At 41.3% G+C, this 20,208-nt stretch overlaps 1 protein-coding gene across 20 annotated transcripts in view; it reads right to left on the bottom strand.

Moving 5' to 3' along the window:
• The window catches only part of PARD3 (par-3 family cell polarity regulator), a 642,797-nt gene that overhangs the window by 209,266 nt on the left and 413,323 nt on the right, over positions 1-20,208 (bottom strand). For all 20 annotated transcript variants that reach the window (XM_060006131.1, XM_060006137.1, XM_060006132.1 and 17 more), the window contains 2 exons: positions 18,848-19,075; positions 3,965-4,196 (listed from right to left, as the gene is read on the bottom strand). In XM_060006131.1, coding sequence (XP_059862114.1) covers positions 3,965-4,196; positions 18,848-19,075 — 460 coding nt within the window. The remainder of the gene's footprint in view (positions 1-3,964; positions 4,197-18,847; positions 19,076-20,208) is intronic.

Genomic DNA, 20,208 nt, shown 5'->3' with positions numbered 1-20,208 from the left:
ATTTCATTTTGGAGATGGAAACTCACACACAAACACGCTGCTTAACGATGCTATTGCCTTCCTTTAAAAACGGATGCATTTCAAACATTAAACAACAGATTTCTCTCCTTCTACGGCACGGACTCAGTTCCCTCTTTGGTGACAATTTCATACAATTGCAGAATTCTCAGAAATATTTTATAGTATTAAATTTGAATAGCCATGCATCCGAGAATCAGACATACACAAAGGCTCCACATTTCAGACCCTCACGCTGCCCTGCACTTTTCACACAGAACGATCACATCAACAAAGTCAAGTTTACCTTTTTAGTAGAGAAACTCAGCCTTCTCAGATCCAAAGCCATTTTAAATCAAGGCAATGGGAGCGCCTTAGGGGCAAAAGAAGATGTAGTACATACAAGGAGAAATTCATACAAACACGGGACACTTTATATTTGTCATTTGGTTCCTTGTAGATTTAAATTTGTGATTTAAAAACTTGCATTAAGGCAGCTTTTGCACTTCATATACTCCATAATTTATAAACAGAGGAGTGACTCATGTGACTCCCAACATTCTTTCCTAGAGCTGTTTATCAATAATTAAACTGTTTTTGTGACTACCATTCAATGCACGAAGTAGAAAACCATGTCGTCTGTATAGAACGACGAATAAAAATACCGACTCAAGGTGCCGTGGTTTCCTCTGGTACAGTTTTTGAGATATGGTACATCTATGTGGCCCTCATCAAATGTAAACAAAATCACAGACAACTTACAGGCGTGGGAATAGAGTGTGTGTGTTTTGAGGTCAAGGGGAGAGAGATGGTGGGCAGCAGAGCCTGCGAGCCTGTTTTTTGAAGGAAACCATATTATTATTCCCTCAAAAGACTAAAGGGGAAAAGCTCACATGCCTCAAAAGCTAGACTCCCAACATCTAATGCCCCTTACCCTTACCTTCTTCTTTCTGTTATAACTGAACCAGAAAACAGAAACAAATCATAGCAACACCCCCCAACACACACACACACACACACACACACACACACACACACACCCCTGCTTTGTACTTCGGGCCTACGTTGGGCAGCTATACTTGAATCTTCTTACAAAGTGCTCTAAGAAATTATATGCACATACACGTTTTGATTAAGGTATTTTAAAGCAACACTGCTAAGGGAATCACATCCTATTCTCCTCAAAAGAACAAAGAGGAAGGAAGAGACTAATTTTTAAATCTTACCATATTCCCCTCTGTTAATTTAAAAAAAAAAAAAGGGAACATAAAAGAATCAACCTGCAAGTCTATTAGTCTCAAATAATTAGATCCAGTAGGTATGGAAGGTGGTAAAAAAGGTTTTGAAAAGTCTAACAATGCTTTAAGAGTCTTCTCAAATACTAAGGACATTTCATAATGCTGTGAAGGAGTTAGAGGCAATAGACAACCAAACAAAAAGCTTCTGTTAGTCTAATAAAGGATTCTCGACTTCTTTTCAAGGAGGAATACTCGCAAGCTTCAACCATTTCCCAAAGGGAAACCAGAGAGAAGATGGCCACATTCAAGGCAAGTAGACAAGATACTGCAACCTGTTAGGATATCTCTGCATTCTCCATGTGGTGGTATGTGGCTCTCCTGGAAGAAAAAGCCCTGTTTTGTGGAATTCATACACTTCCTGGGGTATAAGTACCCCCAACACGGCTGATTTTAAGCTACCAGCGTGTGGTATCAGCGCCGTGCCAATACAGTGAGCGCAAATAACCTCAAAAGCAGAGATCATAAGGAAATGTAATAAAATAATTAGGAAGTGATGAGTTTTGAGTTTTGAATTACCTTTGATTTTTATAGAACTTATCTAATTTTTAACAATGGCTGTGTTTAACAATCAATTGGCAAAATTTCTAGAAACTGAACAATTGACCCTCACGAGCCAACATGGGCTGACTCCAGCAAATTGGTCCCAGAAAAGTGTGGACACCCATGATTTTCTCAGTAGCCATTCCTAAACACTGGGAGACGGTGAGCTCAGTTTTTAGAAAATACCTTCAGCCCCTGCACTTAAACACAGAAGTTGATTTTTAAGAATACTCAGGCCTTTGAAGTTACAAATGGGTCAACTTCTTTATCACAAAGCTGGCTTTCACTACGTGTTAGAGGTATAATCTGTAGAATTTGATCTAGAGAAAACATCGTACAGTGTTTTACAGAACTTTTAGTAAAATCGGGGCTGGGTTGGGTTGCATTCAGGGTCCCTTTGAAACAATATATATTTCCCCATGGTCCCCACACTCACCACTCCTCTGGCCCCAAAAAGAAAACTCTAACATAAAGCCTCTCTTACTCTGGAGTCCCAAGCTACAGAAAAAATAATGTATAATTAAAATAATGTATAATTTCTAAAATAATTATAAACAACCTAGAAGTTTGCTTACTTTTTTATTCAATAAGAACAGAGCACTGAACCCATCAGATAAATGTTGGCCGATGAAGGAAACCTACAAGCCATTAGCCTTCAGGAAGACTTCACTGGCGGGGTGGGGGGGGGGGGCACCTGGAAGTGAGACTGGGCTCCGGGCGGGATGTGTATATCCTAGGGGAGGTTTCCTCTTACTGCATATTCTCTGATTTAAAGAAAACAGGGGTGCAAATTCCCTCAATGTTAATTGATAGACAACAGCTTTATTTCTGTGCATTATGTAGGTGCCTGATTCCCAGCTGTGAGTTTGCATATATAGAGTGAGAAGCCCTCTGCCTAACACAGAAACTGAAATAAAGTGGCAGTTAGCTCAATTCCATCCGTAAGTGTTCCTGGACACGGAATATAATGATGAAAGATGATCTGACTGCAAATGCATTCAGGAGGAGCGGTATATAAACAAGAAAGACTCTGGTGTGAAAGGATGCAAATTCCAGTGTTCTGAAGCACGGAATATGGCAATGCGACCGTATTTAAGTTAAAGCTGATACTGCCAACGGGCCGGGCTCTGTGTGATCTGTGTCTGTAGTTTACTTATTCCATGCACTTGACTTAGCCAGACATCCACAGGACACATCTGGTATGTGTGTAGCCTGCAGGCTGGGCCTGAGTCCTCGCTTCACGGCCTTGACTTATCTATAACTCCCTGAGTCATTGAGGTCAACCTCAGGACCATAAATCAGGAAATTCTATGAAAATAAAAACTCCTGTTCACATTTTGCAATTAATAAAAAGCTAAAAGGAAGGGATTCATAATGCAGGATAACTACTTTTTGAAGAGTCAAGGGGCTATGCCATCTGTTTTCAATTTTAAACCATCATCTTGATATGTTTAGGGGTTTAATTTATGGAACAATCAAGCAATCTTTATATTTAACATTAAATACCTGAATATTATAAATCACCTCCAATGAACGTTTATGGGAGAGTTTCAGAGCAACTTCTGAACGACTTGTCACTTTTATTGTGCAGCCACGATTTGTAAAAAAATGATATGCTAAGTAATCCTAGAGTATAATTTAGGGGCACAAAAACAACTGTCAGGAAACAGCCAGAGACTGCATTTAATGAAATCTTTACCGACTGAAGTAATAAGTATTACATTAATCAACACAGCTTAATTGAAGCTCTATTTGTAACATTTTTTTTATTAGACTTGTTATTAATGAACCTTTATATGCTACCACTAACTTGGGCTCGATGTTCAACTTCAACAATGAACAATTGTTCACACGCACAAAAGAACAAACACGGCTGTGAGGGCCCTTTGTCTCTGGCCCTCCTTCCTCTCCACAGTTATTTACATGGTTGGCAAGATAGTATCTTTCAGGCTCTTTAAAAGGGTCTGAGATAGTTCAAGTGCAATCCTTAAGAAAGTAAAAACACAGCAGCGAAGCCTGGGAACTAGAGAAGAATCTCCACTGACCTCAAAGACAAGGTCGTCAAAGCTGTGCTTGCACTGGGCTGGCACTCACACGGGGGCCGGCTGGCCCTGGCTGGCAGCACCTACCTGAACATGTCTCCCAAGCCCCTCAGCTTCCCCTTCTTGGCTTTCATCTTCTCCTTCTCCTTGTCTCTGTCCTTCTTCTTCTCTTTCCCCATTTTCTCCTTCCTCCGATCGGTCTTCTCGCCTCTCTCTTGGTTTCCATTCATCTGTCTCTCCAGAGAGTGGGAAGGCTGGTCGCTGGCTGTGGAGACAGACTCTCTCCCTGATCTTGAACTTTCTTCCGTGTCTTCTTCCACTTGGAAGGAAACAAACACACAGAAAAGATAAGGAACACAGGGAACCAAAGGGACAAAAATAAGGAGGATGAAGTCGTGTGAGGGTTTTCTTTCCCACATTTCCAACTAGGCCTGCCAGGATGTTTACTTCTGAGTAGAATTAGAATGAACGCGTGAATGAGAATGAACGCGTGGTGTGGCTGATTACTATGCACGTGTGTACTCCTGCATGAAGATGATGGGCCAACGGTAATAGTAATAGTAACAGTAACCGTAATCTGGCTCCTGGGCCGGATGGACTCTCTCGCGTTGACGTAGAGCCTGTACTGCTGGGGGGATAAGCAAGCCCTCGTCACACAGCCAAGCCCAAGGGTCCTGTGTACCACACTGGCGGAATGAAGACGAGCAGCCCCTCGCCAAGAGCTTCCTTTCCTCTTGGGTGAGGATGGTGTAGCCCCACCCCAGCCGCTGACGACTTTGTTCAATTGCACCACTCCCTCGTGAGCACACCAGTGTCAGCACAGGACTCCTTTCCTCAGCCTCCCAAATACGTATGACCCTTTGTGATTTCTGCGTAGAAAAAACTGGATCTTCACAGCCTAACTTCTCCTTATATTGTCATTCAAAGGCCAACGTCATAAGCCAACGCTCCTGAATGTTCTAATCCAAAATAATTTGGCATGTCGGTCGACACAATGGCAGGTGAACACAGGCGGATGGAGACACGAAGGCATAAATCCACAGCCTCACACCCCTTTGAACTTTGCAGATAAAAGCTCTGCTTAGTGACAACGACGTTCCATCCTTTGAAGCAACACTTAGTAAGCATGTGGTCCAAGGGCATAGCCCCAACCTTTTGCATTTGAAAGAATGACAAGTAACTAGAGTAGGTTTCTACCTACAAAAGAACTTTAGGAATTTCTATATTAAGAAGCGATAGATACACACATCAACAGCCATTCTCATAAACCTTCTTCCAGATTAGCTGCCTCAGCTGTTCTTACAAATATATCGATAATAAGAATTATTGGGGTTCCAGATTACCCCTTGAAATCTGAGGTCATTTTCCCCCTGCATCAACAAATAAAGTATGAATCAGTGTTTTTCCGCTTCTTCTAACAGAGAAATATATAAGACAGTTAGAAATCTTTCACAAAGAACTGACCACTAGATCAAATTAATATATCTTCAAATGAAATTCAGTCTTGCCTCTCCACCAGCACTTGAGTTAGCAACACACAAAATCAAGAGTGTAAGAAGATCAGTTAAAACAATACTAGTATCAATTTATTTGCAAAACAGAAACAGACTCACAGACTTGGAAAACAAACTTATGGTTACCCAGGGGGAAAGGCAAGGGGAGGGATAAATCAGGCATTTGGGATTAACATACACATACTACTATATATAAAACAGATAATCAGGGGTTCCCTGGTGGCGCAGTGGTTAAGGATTTGCCTGCCAATTCAAGGGACACAGGTTCGAGCCCTGGCCCGGGAAGATCCCACATGCGTGGAGCAGTGAAGCCCGTGCACCACAACTACTGAGCCTGCGCTCTAGAGCCCACGTGCCACAACTACTGAAGCCCATGCGCCTAGAGCCCGTGCTCCACAACAAGAGAAGCCAGCGCAATGAGAAGCCCGCGCACCGCAACCAAGAGTAGCCCCTGTTTGCCGCAACTAGAGAAAGCCCGCACACAGCAACGAAGACCCAACACAGCCAAAAATAAATAAATTTATAAAATAAAATAAAATAAAATAAAAATAAAAGATAATCAACAGGGAACAAGGAACTCTGCTCAATACTCTGTAATAGCCTACATGGGAAAAGAATCTAAAAAAGAATGGATATAATGTATATGTATAACTGAATCAACTTGCCATACACCTGAAACTAACACAACATTGTACATCAACTATACTCTAATGTAAAATAAAAATTAAATTAAAAAAACAATCTTACTATCTTTGTTCTGCTATTAAACCCTCACAGATCATAAAAGATGCTATCAAAAGATGGCACAACCATAACCAAGTAATTCAGTTTTTTACAAAGTGCCAATTATTTAACATAATAACAGAAAAAGTGTAGAATTCTTTTGTTTTCACATTTGATTAAAAATACAAGCCAACATATTTCCCATCCCAGCAGGTCATGCCCTGGGTACAGCCAAAGAGTAAAAATACCACTGTGTCTAAATCCGGAAGGTACTTTGGAGGTCATTTAGACCAACCTCTTCCATTTCTTGCTGAGGAAACAGAGATTTGGGGCCAGCACACCGCCAGTGTGGGGCTCGCTCTACTATTTTATTCTGGTACAATTGTACCTCAGCCAGACCTTCATGCATTTCTTTGATCAACTCTGTGATTGCTCAATTCCACGCTTCATACAGCATGGATGTTGGTCATCTATCATCCAGTCACTCCACGGTCTGCCCAGAAGATCATTCCAGCAGCCAGCACTGCATCTCAAGAAACCCACTGTCAATCCTGCAGTCATTCAGCTCCGTGACTTGTAGCTGCTACTGAGGAAATCACTCCAGAAGCTCAATCAAATGTGCACAGGGACTCGAGGACCGGCTCCCAACCACAGAGATGAGCAGGAAGGCTGGCCTCCCTCTGCACTGGGGTATCTAACTGGAAGCCACTCTCCTCTTGCAAGAGACAAGGCAGCCTTTTAAAAAGTTGCTTCTTTCCCTCTCCGTCAGTTCATATGGAAAAGGAATTGTGCGGGTTTGTTAGAGAAAGCCAGTTACAGCTTTCAGATGGGCATTGCTAGTGAAAATCCATAGCCTTACAAATAAATGCTGAGTTAAGGCTGTCATTTTTGTGTGGTGCACAGAGAGCAGGGAAAGACCCCTGGCCCGGGGGGCTTGCTGTGTAGCCTTTTCAAGGGGCGTTCCCCAAGAATGTAAATATAGCTTATGCAGGGTTGGAGCATCTTGTCTGAAAACACCCTTGAACTTGGCTGTGCTCTAACTGATGGTAAACCATGGCTTCCACATTATGGGAAATGGGTGTGGCCTCAACTTTGAGGTAATGGACCAAATCAGGATAAAACACTTCTCAAAAGTTCCCGGGAACTACAAAACCTAGGTGTGTCTATTGGTACGCTCAAGTTAGATAAACGGATGCTGGTGATTATTCTAAAAGTCTCGCAGACAAAACTCCTTTTACCTATCCGTCCATAGTGCTTTGTACAAACTTTTATTATTGCACTTCTCATATGATACGATCACAGGTCCGTTTCCCATTCCCTAAACTTCTAAAATGAGGACTGCTGAGCAGACGGCGGCTGCCCGTAAATGGCTGTTTTAACTGGAAGACTACTGGTGAGCCTGACTCGTGACTTTATCCCAACCAGACAAACTTCTATCCAACCTCTGCACATCACCATCCTCTAGCTTCAGAACAATGTCTACGCTCCTCTAATGAAGCCTGACAACACATGCCACACCCCGGTAACAGTAACCCCAGGTAGGCCACTGTGCTTGGTTAAGCTCTCGTCAGTTTCTGGTAGAGTTTTACGCTATTATTGTCTGGGCTCTACGTGTTACCCAGTGGCTTGCCTGGTCCCCTACAATGTCTGAGACTATAAACAAAAAAAAAAACGAGCTCAATACATGTAAAAGACTTCATCTTCCACAGGGACCACTGTCATAAATCATGAATGGGAAGATCAGTAGTGATTCTGCTAGTTTTCTGCCTAATAGTTTTGGGAGAGGCACATGGGACATATGTCTGCTCTTGGCTCCGTCACAGGATAAAGGCAGCGCGTTCACAACGAACTATATGCTGAAGTCACATTTGTTGCCAATTCCTTTCATATTCACAATCATTTCCTGGTGTATGTAAAACAACTTATTTTCTAAACTGGGTGAAACAGAGAAAATTAGTATTAAGTCATTTATTAACTTCAGGTTTTGTAACCTCATTGTATAAAATCAAAACTCCTCGCTCAGTTTCCTGCCCCGAGCAAGTGGACTGTTTTACAATTGTACTTGCACATTTGAGAATTCTTTATGCTTATTCTGAACATTCTGATTTAGATAATACACTATCACACAAACTCTTCTGGGGGTGTACTCATGTAACGAACCCCTTTGAATGCCAACTAATTAAAAATATTTAGCAATATGTGCCTTCATATGCATAAACAGAAGATGTTCTTTTAGAGTATTACATTGTGTACGCTTCAAACGCTAAAATTATTTGATAGAGAAAAATAAGAATCTCACTTTACCCCATCCCTATGCAGAATTACTGTGGTTTTTAAAAGCTTAAGTAAATTGGTGACACGTGCTTAATTTTTTAAAAAAAATGTATGTATTCAAGGTCACTGATAGTCAGATTTTGTTTTCAGTTTTAAAACCAGTCTTTGTACATTTAATACTAGCTTTATAATAAGGTACATAAAATATTTTTATTCTCTTAAACTACAAAAGATATTCAGATAAACAATTTTTCAAGTAAGAAAAGTACTGGTAATACATCATCCGTAAATGACATGATCGATTGCGTTCATACAATCAATTACAATGCACGGACTAATCATAAACCTACATTTAGGTAATTGACTATTTTAAATGCTATATAAATTTTACATTTTTTCTCCTTAATTTTGCTCTTTGCAGATTGTTTGCTTTCCTTCTGCAGATAGTCTGCACAAAGAAAGATGATTACCTCCTTCCAAACAAATGGAAATTTCTATTTTTGACTAACATTTCTGCTCTGTGCACTGCATTATCAGCTACTTTCTCGTGTGATTACCTATAAAAACAGATACTTTCAAGTTTCTCTTTTTAAAGAAGGTATAACGCGAAGCTGCTTATTTTTCTTTCAGGCAGCACATTCTATAATTAAGACATACCTAATTACCATGTTTTCAACAGATGCAAATACAGCTCAATTAAAATGCTAGTCCATGCGACAAATTCAGCTACTCAGTTCTGCAAGATATCACGTTAGGACTGGGTCACCAAGAAGTTTGGAAAAGACTGAGCACATATGTGGTAATGATTATGGAGAAAATGACCTTAGGCGTCAACTGAACCTCGAAGTTCTGTAGCTTCTGCCATAAATAAACACTTCGATCTCGTCATCACACACATTTCATTGTCAACAGTTGACTCTAAGCCACATGGTCTTTTTTTTTCCATTGAGAAGCAATACTACTGTTGGGACTGTAATGATCTCCATTGCTTGCTTATCCCAAATCCACTTCTCCGTTTCTTCTTCCTAATGAACTCTGATTGTGTTCAGGAATGCAACCCAGCTTCAAGGGGTGAATTCATTACTAAATTTATACCAACCTATGGGCCCCTGCCCCTGTTGATTTATTAGTCCAATGTCATTAGTCCAAGAATGGCCCCATCACCCCGAATGGACGTATTCCATGCGTGGGGAGATGGCTCACTCCCTTCAGTTGGACGTGATCAGGAAAGCACGAGTCCTCTGAGCCCTGCGGTTACGCTCGGGTTAAGCTGACTTGTGGACAGTGTGGCAGAAGGGTCAGAAGGATGGCGGGGCTTTGATAACACCGTTAGGCTGTGGAGTCAATAATCCTGGAAGCTACCCAACTCTAGAACCAGTTATGTAGGACAATGTATTTCCTCATGGTTTGAGCTGGTCTGAGCTGGGTTCTCTACTAAATGCAGCGGAAAGCATCCTAATAGGTACATGATATAAATCAAACTTTAGAGCAGCTGTGGAATAACCACAGTACACAGTACACAAGTGTAAGATTTAGCGGTTAATGTCACTCTAGGCAGCTTTGACAATTTTACTAGAATTATTTATTCAGACTTGTTACTAGTGTCAAATGAATTGGTACAAACATCCAGAGAAACACAAAACAGAGAAATACAAAATGAAAACGACAGCATTGCTTCTTATTTGCCAGTGAGCAAGTACTCTTCTCCGAGGGCATAGCTCAAAGAAGTGTTATTAAATATTTGTTGAGTGGACTGACAAAGAGCCCATCATATGAAAACCATCCTTCACCGTTCCCTGTTTAGAAAGAACTACTCTAGGAATTAGAAAGATCTAATAATAGAAGCACATATTCTTGAGTAATTTCCAATTTACTTTGGAAGACAAAGGATTAAACGTAATAACTGGACACAGGATTACGCAGTCTTCAGAATCTATCAGCTTAAAATTTAAAATGAGTGAGTTGAAAAGTGAGACATTAGTAATTGGAAAATTTCACTAGACTTAGCAAATCCACTGACCACTACCAACGTCTATTGCCTAATGTTAGGTAAGATACAATGTACTAAAAATAAATGAGGACTGAACTCCCCAGGCACTGCAAATCCTGCACAGGATTTGAGAACATTTTATTATAAATAAAATAAATAGATATACATATATATTTTTATATATGTATACACATATTATTTTTGTTTCTTAGTTTAGTTGAACATTTGACTTTGGAGAAGGAAGAAAAGACGTAAGAAATGAACAGCTAGTGACACAGATGGTACTGAGTAATAGGATCTGATTTCCTGGACCCTGACTTTTAACATTAGAATGATGAGCTTTTGGCAATGGAAAAACTTAGCTTTTTCAGAACATTTAAAAAAAAACACATGCACACACAAAGCTGGCAAGAAGAATGAAGAAGCTTTTATACTAAAATGTGGTGTGGGAGTAACAACTGATATCATGAAGAACAGAGAACGTGACGGTGAAAGGAGAAAAAACCATGAAGGAAGTGGGTGGCGTTTATCAGCAGGTTTAGAGAAGGGTTTTCAGCAACTGGAGGAACGTTCAAACAGATGATTCCTAAAACCCACTCTTCTAAAAGTAGATTTATTTCATTAAAAAAAAAAAAAGCCAACCTCTTAGTTTACATTCGGGTAAGGAGTTGAGAGACAAAAACAATAAAACCACACTTCCAAAGAGTTTAAGACTTATTATCAAAAACCATTCTTTACTTCTACTTCACAGTCTAAAGTTTTCTTTAATGCATCCCTCCAAACAAACAGGTAAAATGTTCCTGAAGATCTTGGTAGAATGCCACCTCCACTATCCCCCCTGCCCAGGAGAATGCTGCAGAACAAATACAATGAGGATCACACCCTCCATTTTCCGAACGCTTGCAGATTTGCTTTCAGTGTATAATTGATTTTCACATACAAATGATGGTCCACAACAGACACTGTTTCCTGTGCACAGGGGACAATGTATAAAGAAGCTGAACGCTTTCCTTTCAACAGACCCAATGGACTGGCTACACAATGAAAATGGTAGCACTCATAACGCTGCTGTTGGAATTGCCACTAAGAATTTTATTTTTATCAAGGACTGAATTGGTGTCAAATGTATATTTTAACAATATACAAAAAAATTACGGTGTCAAGGAAAGAGTGTCCAGGCCACTGCTCTGACTCTTTTAAGTGAAAAAACAAAAACAAAAATAAATAACAACATAAAAATGTGCAAATGTGATGAAACAGTGAATGGAGAGCAGTGCTCTGTTTTGCTATTTACCGAGAAATCGAAACAACTGTCCCCTAAAAGCCAGTGCTCTCAACTCCCATGCCCTACAATCCAAACTGCGAGATCCACAAAATTTCTTAATGTTAAAAAAATATTTTATATTAAAAAGTCTCAGATACATCTATATACAGATTTTTCTTGAGTTACGATGGGGTTACGGCCTGTTAAACCCAACATAAACTGAAAATACCGTAAGTCAAAAATACACTGAATACATCTAACCTGCCGAACATCATAGCTTAGCTTCGCCTACCTTAGATGTGCTCAGAACACTGACATTAGCCTAGTCATCTAACACAGAGTCTAGGTTATAATAAAGTGTTGAATGTCTCATGTAATTTCGTGAATACAGTGCTGAAAGTGGAAACCAGAACAGTTGTCAGCGTATCGGTTGTTTCCACTTGTGATCACGTGGCTGACTGGGAGCTGCGGCTGCTGCCAGTGCCCAGCATCTCCACAGAGGATCTGCATATCTCCTGCCCAGGAAAAGATCCAAGTTCAAAGTTAGATGTACGGTTTCCACTGAATGCACATCACTTTCGAACCACCGTAAAGTCCAAAAATCCTAAGCGGAACCATTGTAAATTGGGGAGCGTCCATACCCAGTTGGGGCTTTAGAAAATCAAAGGAAAACTAGATTGTTTGGGAACAAGTGTCTTGAAGAAGGAATATGATAGTAGTCCAACGTACACAAGAGGGTAGGGGACAGTCAGGGCAGTGAGAAGATAAGCCTCACAGACAGTGCATGGTCTGGGAGAGAATGCACACGGGAGCTTGAAGGACTGTGAAGACGGTGTGATCCCGGAGCTTACTCAGCCAATGTAGAGACAGTCGGACCAGTTAGGAGATCCTAATAGTAACTTCAGATATTAAAAAATGAGGATTGGGGCTAGATTGGACAGAAGGAGAGAAATTAGGAGATTTCATGGGGGAAAAAATAAGAAACCTCGGTAATGGAGTGATTACACAGTGAGATGATGATTCTAAGTTTCTGGGCCTGGAGGTACTAATGAGAAAAATCACGTCATCATCATCCATCTTTACATGTGAGATGCTAAGCATGTAAACGCAGTCCCTCCCTTTCCTCTGGCTTTGCCAAGCATCGTGATTCACCTGGAGTCTTGCATTATGATCACAGAACCAGTCTTGCCGCCAACACTGCTACTTACCATCCCATCCCCAATAAGCCATCCCATACAGCCCTAACTAGCGTATTCCTTTACTTGAAATTCTTCAAGTGCTCTTTAAGGTCCTTAGTATGAACAAAAATGATTTAAACGAGGCTGTCTGTGATCGGTTCTCTGACTACGTCTTAAACCTCACTCCTCACCATGCCCTCACCCACAGTGCATACATGAACCTTAACAGGATGATGGCGGTCCAGGGGTGGTCCCGGCTCCCTATGTTTCCTACGCACCCACTGAAGACCACTCAAGCAATAATACTCACCTAAAACAATACCTCTTCTGGGAAGCCTTCTCCCACCCCACTCAACTTCCACATGGGCTGAGTGGGTCCCCCACGGTTTGGTGCCATGGTAACCTGTGCACTACAACGGCCCTTAACCATTAACCACACTGCTTCTCAAGTGTCAGTTTATCCACTGGGTTGAACCACCCACAGCCCCTCAGGAACTTAGAGCTTAAATATCAGATTTTAGGTACTACAACTCATTCATACTCTATAGTAGTTTCAGTGTAATGGCTTATCCCACTCAGAAATTTGTTTAATATTCTAGAAAACTCACAGGACTACAAATCAGAAGGCATGCATTCTATGATTTTGTTCCTAAGTACGATCTTGGTCATCTGTTTACATACTTTTTCCTTATTAAAAAAATGCTTAAAATGAGGATTCTATAATTCAAACACTTCAGATGTGACTTTTCATCATACTTTTAGCTTAACTTACTTTTCACTTAGAAAAAGAAATGTAAGGAATAGATAGCGTCAGCTACTTCACATGCTTACACCTCTACTGCATTCAGAAATTTCCTAAAATCAAAGCTCCTTTTCTTAAACTGCAAGTGATACTTAAGTATACAAATTGGCATAAGAGGATAAGACAGGTTATTCTTATTCCCAGCCCTTCAGAACAAATATTTTTTATAGATCAACACCCAATTAGCCATTAAGATAGATTAATCAAATGGGAAATCTTTTACAAAGTACTTCGACTTTGAAACCCCTATACTGAATTCTTCCACTACAGATTAACAGTAATCTAATGGGGTGTCTTAAGATAACAACCTAGTTTGCATTTTTTTTGCTCAAAATGTAATGACAAAAGGTGGCTAGAAATGTGGAGGATGCTGAGAGTAGAAAGTCTGAGATATTCATGCAATATCCTATTTGAAGCTAATAAAATAAACAAAAATTCTCCTGGAAGCTTTCAGATTAGCTGATTTACTGACATAAATTCAGTGTCTTCTAATCTCACACTGCTAACCTAAGTTATGTAAATTTTAGAGCAGTGCTTTTTTTCTGATCTGTTAAGAGTACTATAAGAAAGTAGGCAAGCTACTCAAAAGCAATCTGGCTCTATGTTTTCAAGGCATACAGTTCTCACATTTAAAATTGTAAACTGGATAGATCTTAACATTGAGAAGTACAATTAATAGCATAGTCTTCGGTTTTGTTGTGTTTCACCTCCTTGACCTGGACAAAAAGCTGTTACTGAATTGATAGGAAGGCTGACAATTTGGCAACTTTTAATAGAGAAAAAAAAATGGGACTCTATATTTTCAAAAATAAAACAAAGCAATGTTATATAGCATCCATGTTCTCGGTTCCAACGGAAACTGATTTATTATGGGGGATGGAGGAGCTCCTTGCTGGGAGCCAGGCAGGGAGTGTGATTTGCATAGAAGAGGGAGCAGATTGTAGATGCCCTGACCTGTCAAACACAGGTAGGACCTCGGAGATAATGGGTCCCAGAATACAAAGCTCCATCTTGATCCAGACAGACACACACAATGTGGAGAGGCCAGATGGATTAAATGAGAGACAAAAACACTGGCTTCTGCCATCTCCACAGGAAGCACGTAAGTGTTACAGAAGATGACAGATACCAGATACCACATGGATCCCGCACCAGTCTCCTGGCCCCCATTGTTGTGTGCATGCCACAATTTCGATGCTGCTGAGAAGAGGCGAGTCTGTTCCGAGCCGTAAAAGAGAGTCACCCGGGAGGAACTCGAGCCGACTGACAACAGCATTCAACCAGGCCTCTGCCTAAGCGCCTTTCCTGTAAAGTGGGAAAGGGCTGCACAGGACAGAAACAGGCAGCTGGGTGGTACAGGTAATGCCGCCCCCATGTTTCTAGGGTGCGCAGACTGCATCCTCACAGGACAGCCATCTAACAAAGACTGTCTGCCCAGACAGGGTCCTCTTACAGAGCACCGCTCAACAGTGACTCGGCATCTTTAATTTAACGGCGGCCGTAACTGAGTGCCCGGAGTTCCACCTCCGTAAAAGAAAGGCCCTTGTACAAGGCCCTTTCTTGTACGGAGTGTCCCACAGAGCACGAGGACGGCAGGGCCTAGACATGTGGCCAGAGACAGCTCCCATATGGCAAGGATGCCGGGCGAGGCCGCACAGGTGAGGGAGGCACAGGCAAGGATGCCCAAGGGAGAAGCACAAGCAGAGGATGAAGAGCATAAGCAGAAACGCAAATGCACACAGTGGAAGAGAGTGTGTGGATCACACCGTGAGAATCCACAGACTGACTCGGAAAAGGATGGTGTTTGGGGAACTAGAGGAGGAGCTAGGCAAGCAGGGCTTCCTTCTCACACCTGTACCTAGTCATACGTAAAGGTGACAGTCTCATGACCACCAGCAGTAACACCAGCCTTGAGAGATTTTTTTTTTTTTTAAAGAAAAACAAACAGTTTGCTGAGGCACTGGAGGTCTCAGACATGCAGGTCCAGCGTGGGACACAAGCAGGAGGAGTGAAATGTCACTGCTGCCCCGAGCGCCACAGCCTGAGGCTTGCTGTGTCTGGGTGTGTGTCTCTCACAAACAGTGGGGCTAGTCAAGCAGGAGTCCATTTACTGATGTCACAAACAGTCACTGACTCCAATGCTTTGCCGAGCTCTGAGCCTGGTTACGCAGGAATAAGACACGGTGGTGTCTTTCTTCGTGGACTTTACAGACAATGAGAGAAGCAGGCAGGCAGGACGGAGGTCAGTAAGTGAAGGGGGAAACAGAGTCATGGAAAGTTAAAACTGGAAAGGACCTCAGAAATGGAACCATCTAAACCAGAGCTTTTCAAACTTTTTCTGGAAAACTGCGAACTTCCTTTTTTTTAAACTTAAAATTGACAAAGAACTACAATGTATGAAAAGTGATTTTAAAAACCCAGGACTAGGGCCTCCCCAGTGGTGCTGTGGTTGGGAGTCCGCCTGCCGATGCAGGGGACACGGGTTCGTGCCCCGGTCCGGGAAGATTCCACTTGCCGCGGAGCGGCTGGGCCCGTGAGCCATGGCCGCTGAGCCTGCGTGTCCGGAGCTTGTGCTCTGCAACGGGAGAGGCCACAACAGCGAGAGGCCCGCGTACCACAAAAACAAAACAAAACAAAACAAAACAAACCCAGGACTGGGAATTCCCTGGTGGTCCAGTGGTTAGGACTTGGCACTTTCACTGCAGGGGGCTCGGGTTTGATCCCTGGGTAAGATCCCACGAGCCGCACGGCACCCCCGTCAAAAAATGCAAGTAAATCAATAAATAACACATGATTGTTGAGGCGACAGCGGGGTGCGGGGGGGCTGGTGACTTTGACAGAGCCCACCCACTCAGGTGCCCATGTGCTTCCCAACTCCCTGAGACCACCGAGGCTCCACTCTTCACTGGCCGCCGCCACACACAATCTGAGCATCAATGACCTGGGCGTCCAAAGCTTCCGTTTTACAAGTGAGGGAATTAAAGCTCAAGGATGTTGAGCAACTTGACCCAAATCCCAAATGGGTGAGAAGAATGTGGATGGGATGTAAGTCATCTGGACCCCAGGCTCACGTCACCCTACTCACACAGTTTTGACAACCTGCACTGCAAACATTTGAAATGTAGAAGAGTTGCCTTTCTCTGGCCATATCCAAAGTTCACCAGACTGGTCTGGAAAAATACATCCTGAAGTCAGGACTTTGGGAAAACCCAGCACTTTGGGGTCGCAGGTGCACGTTGTCACAGTGTCTCTCTCAGCTCTCGTCCAGAACTTTCCCTGCCCTTCACAAATCGTAGTGTGTCGATTTACTTGGTTTTGTCTTGATGATAGTTGAATACAAAAGTTTTCAAATAAAATACTTAAATCTGTTCTTTCCAATTAAAAAAGGAAACTAAGTTTATAGAGGGACAAATTTAGATGTTCACACCAGTGGAAAGCTCTGGAGGCCACAGAATTAAGAACATGCCTGGTACTGATAGCTATTCCATCCCCTGTTGCATATTTCAAATAAGTGATATATGTGAGAAAAGTGCATTTATGAGGGAATTTAAATAACATTTTAACCAGAACAAGAAAACTCAGCAGCATAATTTGTGCTTACAAAAACAAATATGGAGGTGCCAAAGCACTGTATGTCTTATTAAATATGCACCCGGGACAGAGGCAAGATCTCTAAGTGATACAGGGTCCCCACCCTAGAAAGGCAGCACAAGTAATACTGGTAAGGCTGGCAAGGAACCACTGATACTCCAGGAAAAACCCAAGAGGGTCGAAAGCTCATATGACTCAGGATCTTGGAGACCAGGACTGGCAGCAAAACTAGGAAATATGTTCTTCATCTGGGAGCAATGAGCTGCATATATTTGAAATCACTGGCTGCATGGAGTGAACAACTGTCCAGATTTAGACTGAGAAATCTGGGGGGAGAAAGCAGTGATCCTCTCCTAAGCTTTGCTTTGTGTGTTACATTATGGCAGAAATATTCATCTTCCGAAACACATTATATCTGATAGGCAAAGATTATATAATTTTGCTTTAAATCTCCTCAGAATGTGATTTTCATTTCAAACTCTCCTTCCCCAGCACAGTCTTCCTTAGGTACGTGTGATCAAAGTGGTTCACCCAAAAGTTAAATTGTAACTGTTTACAATCCACCTAAATGATCTCTGCTTTAACCTTGGGCAGTGGTGTCTCCAGCTTTTCTTCTCTTTTTTTTCCCCCCTTTAGCTTTTCTTACAATGGTTAGATGGGTAGAGTCACTTTGAAGTTAGAAAACTAAAATCTGGTTTAGTAGATACGAACAATATAAGTTAATCAACAATTTTTTCTATTAGGACTCTAGTCCTTTCTCTTCTAAGTAAATACACTACTGAGTTTCTTCCTTATGTTTAAATTGAATGGCTATTTTTATACCATAAATATTTAACTACAGTGACAACTCCCTGAAGCATACGTTTGTACGTATTTCTAAATGTTACTTTTTTCTCAATATACTATGGAAAACACATTGCTCATTCATGGTAACCTTTGACTTTCAATAATCTTGGTTTAAAATATTTGGCAATTTGGAAATACACATACACAAATATGTCTTGCTAGCTCAGTTCAAGGAAAGCAAGAGGAATTCATAAAAACAAAACAAAAATATGTTATCAAAATCACAAATGGTTACATGTACTCATTTGAGATCTATTAAAGACATACTATACAGCAGTGGTTTTCAAATATTTTGGTCTCAGGATACCTTTATACTCCTAAAATTTATTAAGGACTCAAAATTTTATGTGGGTTATGTCTATAAATATTTATTAAACTAAAACTGAGAAAGTTAAAAAATACAAATTACTTTATAAAAAATTATAGATTTCATGTTAACAGAAATTATGGTTTTTACAAAAAAAACCACTGTATTTTCCAAAAACAATTATTGAGAACAATGGCAAATCTCTTTAATATCTAGCTGAAAAGATTCTTCTATCTTCTCTGCATTCAGTCTATTGCAATATCACATGACATGTTGCCTCTAGAAAACCCAACGGTACACTTGTGAGAGAATAAGAGTAAAAAAGGTAAACAACATCTTATTATTATGAAAATAATTTAGATCTCTTAGATCCCTTTGAAGGGATGCCGGGAACCCCTAGGGTTCCCTGGAGCACACTTTAAGAACTGCTGCTCTATAGAGATGCCTGGCATGGCCACTCTTTCAGACATTGTAAACTTACATGTCTCCATGCCTTCATCGTCATCATCTGCCACAGGTTTATCATAGGATTTGTCAATGGCAGCTCTGAAGCTTTCATTGCATCCCCTTCCTCGGATTATCCGCGGCCGCGGGCGATGGAAAGGAATGTCCCCATTCAAAGTCACCTCAGCGACTGCTGTCTGCAGACTCTCTAAAGAGCTTGACTTCTTCAGACCCAAGGAAGGCCCCACATCTCTGCTGGGAGAACCTTGGAGGTTTGCAAAAACAAAATCTTAGTTAGAATGAGTGGAGAAAATTACATGTCTGAATATCTACAGATTGTGGAAAATATCAGGCACATAAATTATTTGCTCAACGTCAACTTCTGGAATGTGGGTGGCAAGATATAAAAAGTAAAGTAACAGTAACTAATTTTAACTTTTCCCAAATGTATATTAAAGTAGGTCTATTTTCTCTATTCTCATTAGGAAACACTCTGCGTTATTAGTTTCCATTTTTAGCTTAACAGATGAAATCTCTGTCAAATCATTTGCTCCAAGTTATGTCAATAATATAAAAGAGGCAGAATAACCCAGGAGCTCATTTGAAAAGCAGGATGATGAGAAGGCTAAGGGAAGCAACCAAGAGTAAGCTTCAAAATGTAGCTGAAATCATTGTTTGGCAGTTTAAAGTTATTTACAAGATAGAAGTGAAACTTTCACCTCAATGAGTTTCATCAAGCCTTTTCCTCATCATGGTGCAAGTTCGGACAACTCAGCGAGTAAGAAAAGCACAGGAGACCACGTGTCACCCATAGAAACAGGGCACCCTGGCACCAGGTAGAAACCTAATTCTGGAAAATGGTAGTTCTCTTGGAAAAGCAACACAAAATCTGAATAGAAACAAACTATATAAGGGAGAGAGAGAGAGAGAGAGAGAGAGAGAGAGAGAGAGAAGTAAGGGAGAGAGGACTCAAGAGCTGGATGTGAGTACTTAGATCTCCAGGCCTGCAAAGAGAAACAGGTGATGAACAGAAGGAACAAGACATCACAATTACCAAGAAAATTTCATAGGATGGCAGGGGAGAATTCAGAGGATTAAAAATGCGACTCTGGGGACTTCCCTAGTCGTCTGGTTGTTAAGACTCTGCGCTCCCAATGCGGGGGGCCTGGGTTCAATCCCTGGTCAGGGAACTAAGATCCCACATGCCGCAACTAAAAAAAGATCCTGCATGCCACAACGAAGATCCCTGTGCTGCAACTAAGACCCAGTGCAGCCAAATAAATAAATAAATATGGCTCTGTGACTTGAGGATCTAGGGCAGGAAGTCCCAAGATGGTAACCAAGCTTTAGAATGCAATCAAAATGGATTTCTTTAACCAGGTATGACAACCTCATCCA

This window comes from Delphinus delphis, chromosome 2 (genome assembly GCF_949987515.2).
Source record: "Delphinus delphis chromosome 2, mDelDel1.2, whole genome shotgun sequence".
NCBI classification, from domain to species: domain Eukaryota; kingdom Metazoa; phylum Chordata; class Mammalia; order Artiodactyla; family Delphinidae; genus Delphinus; species Delphinus delphis.
Note: the sequence above shows the minus strand (reverse complement) of the source record. Positions and strands in the feature narration are given on the sequence as shown.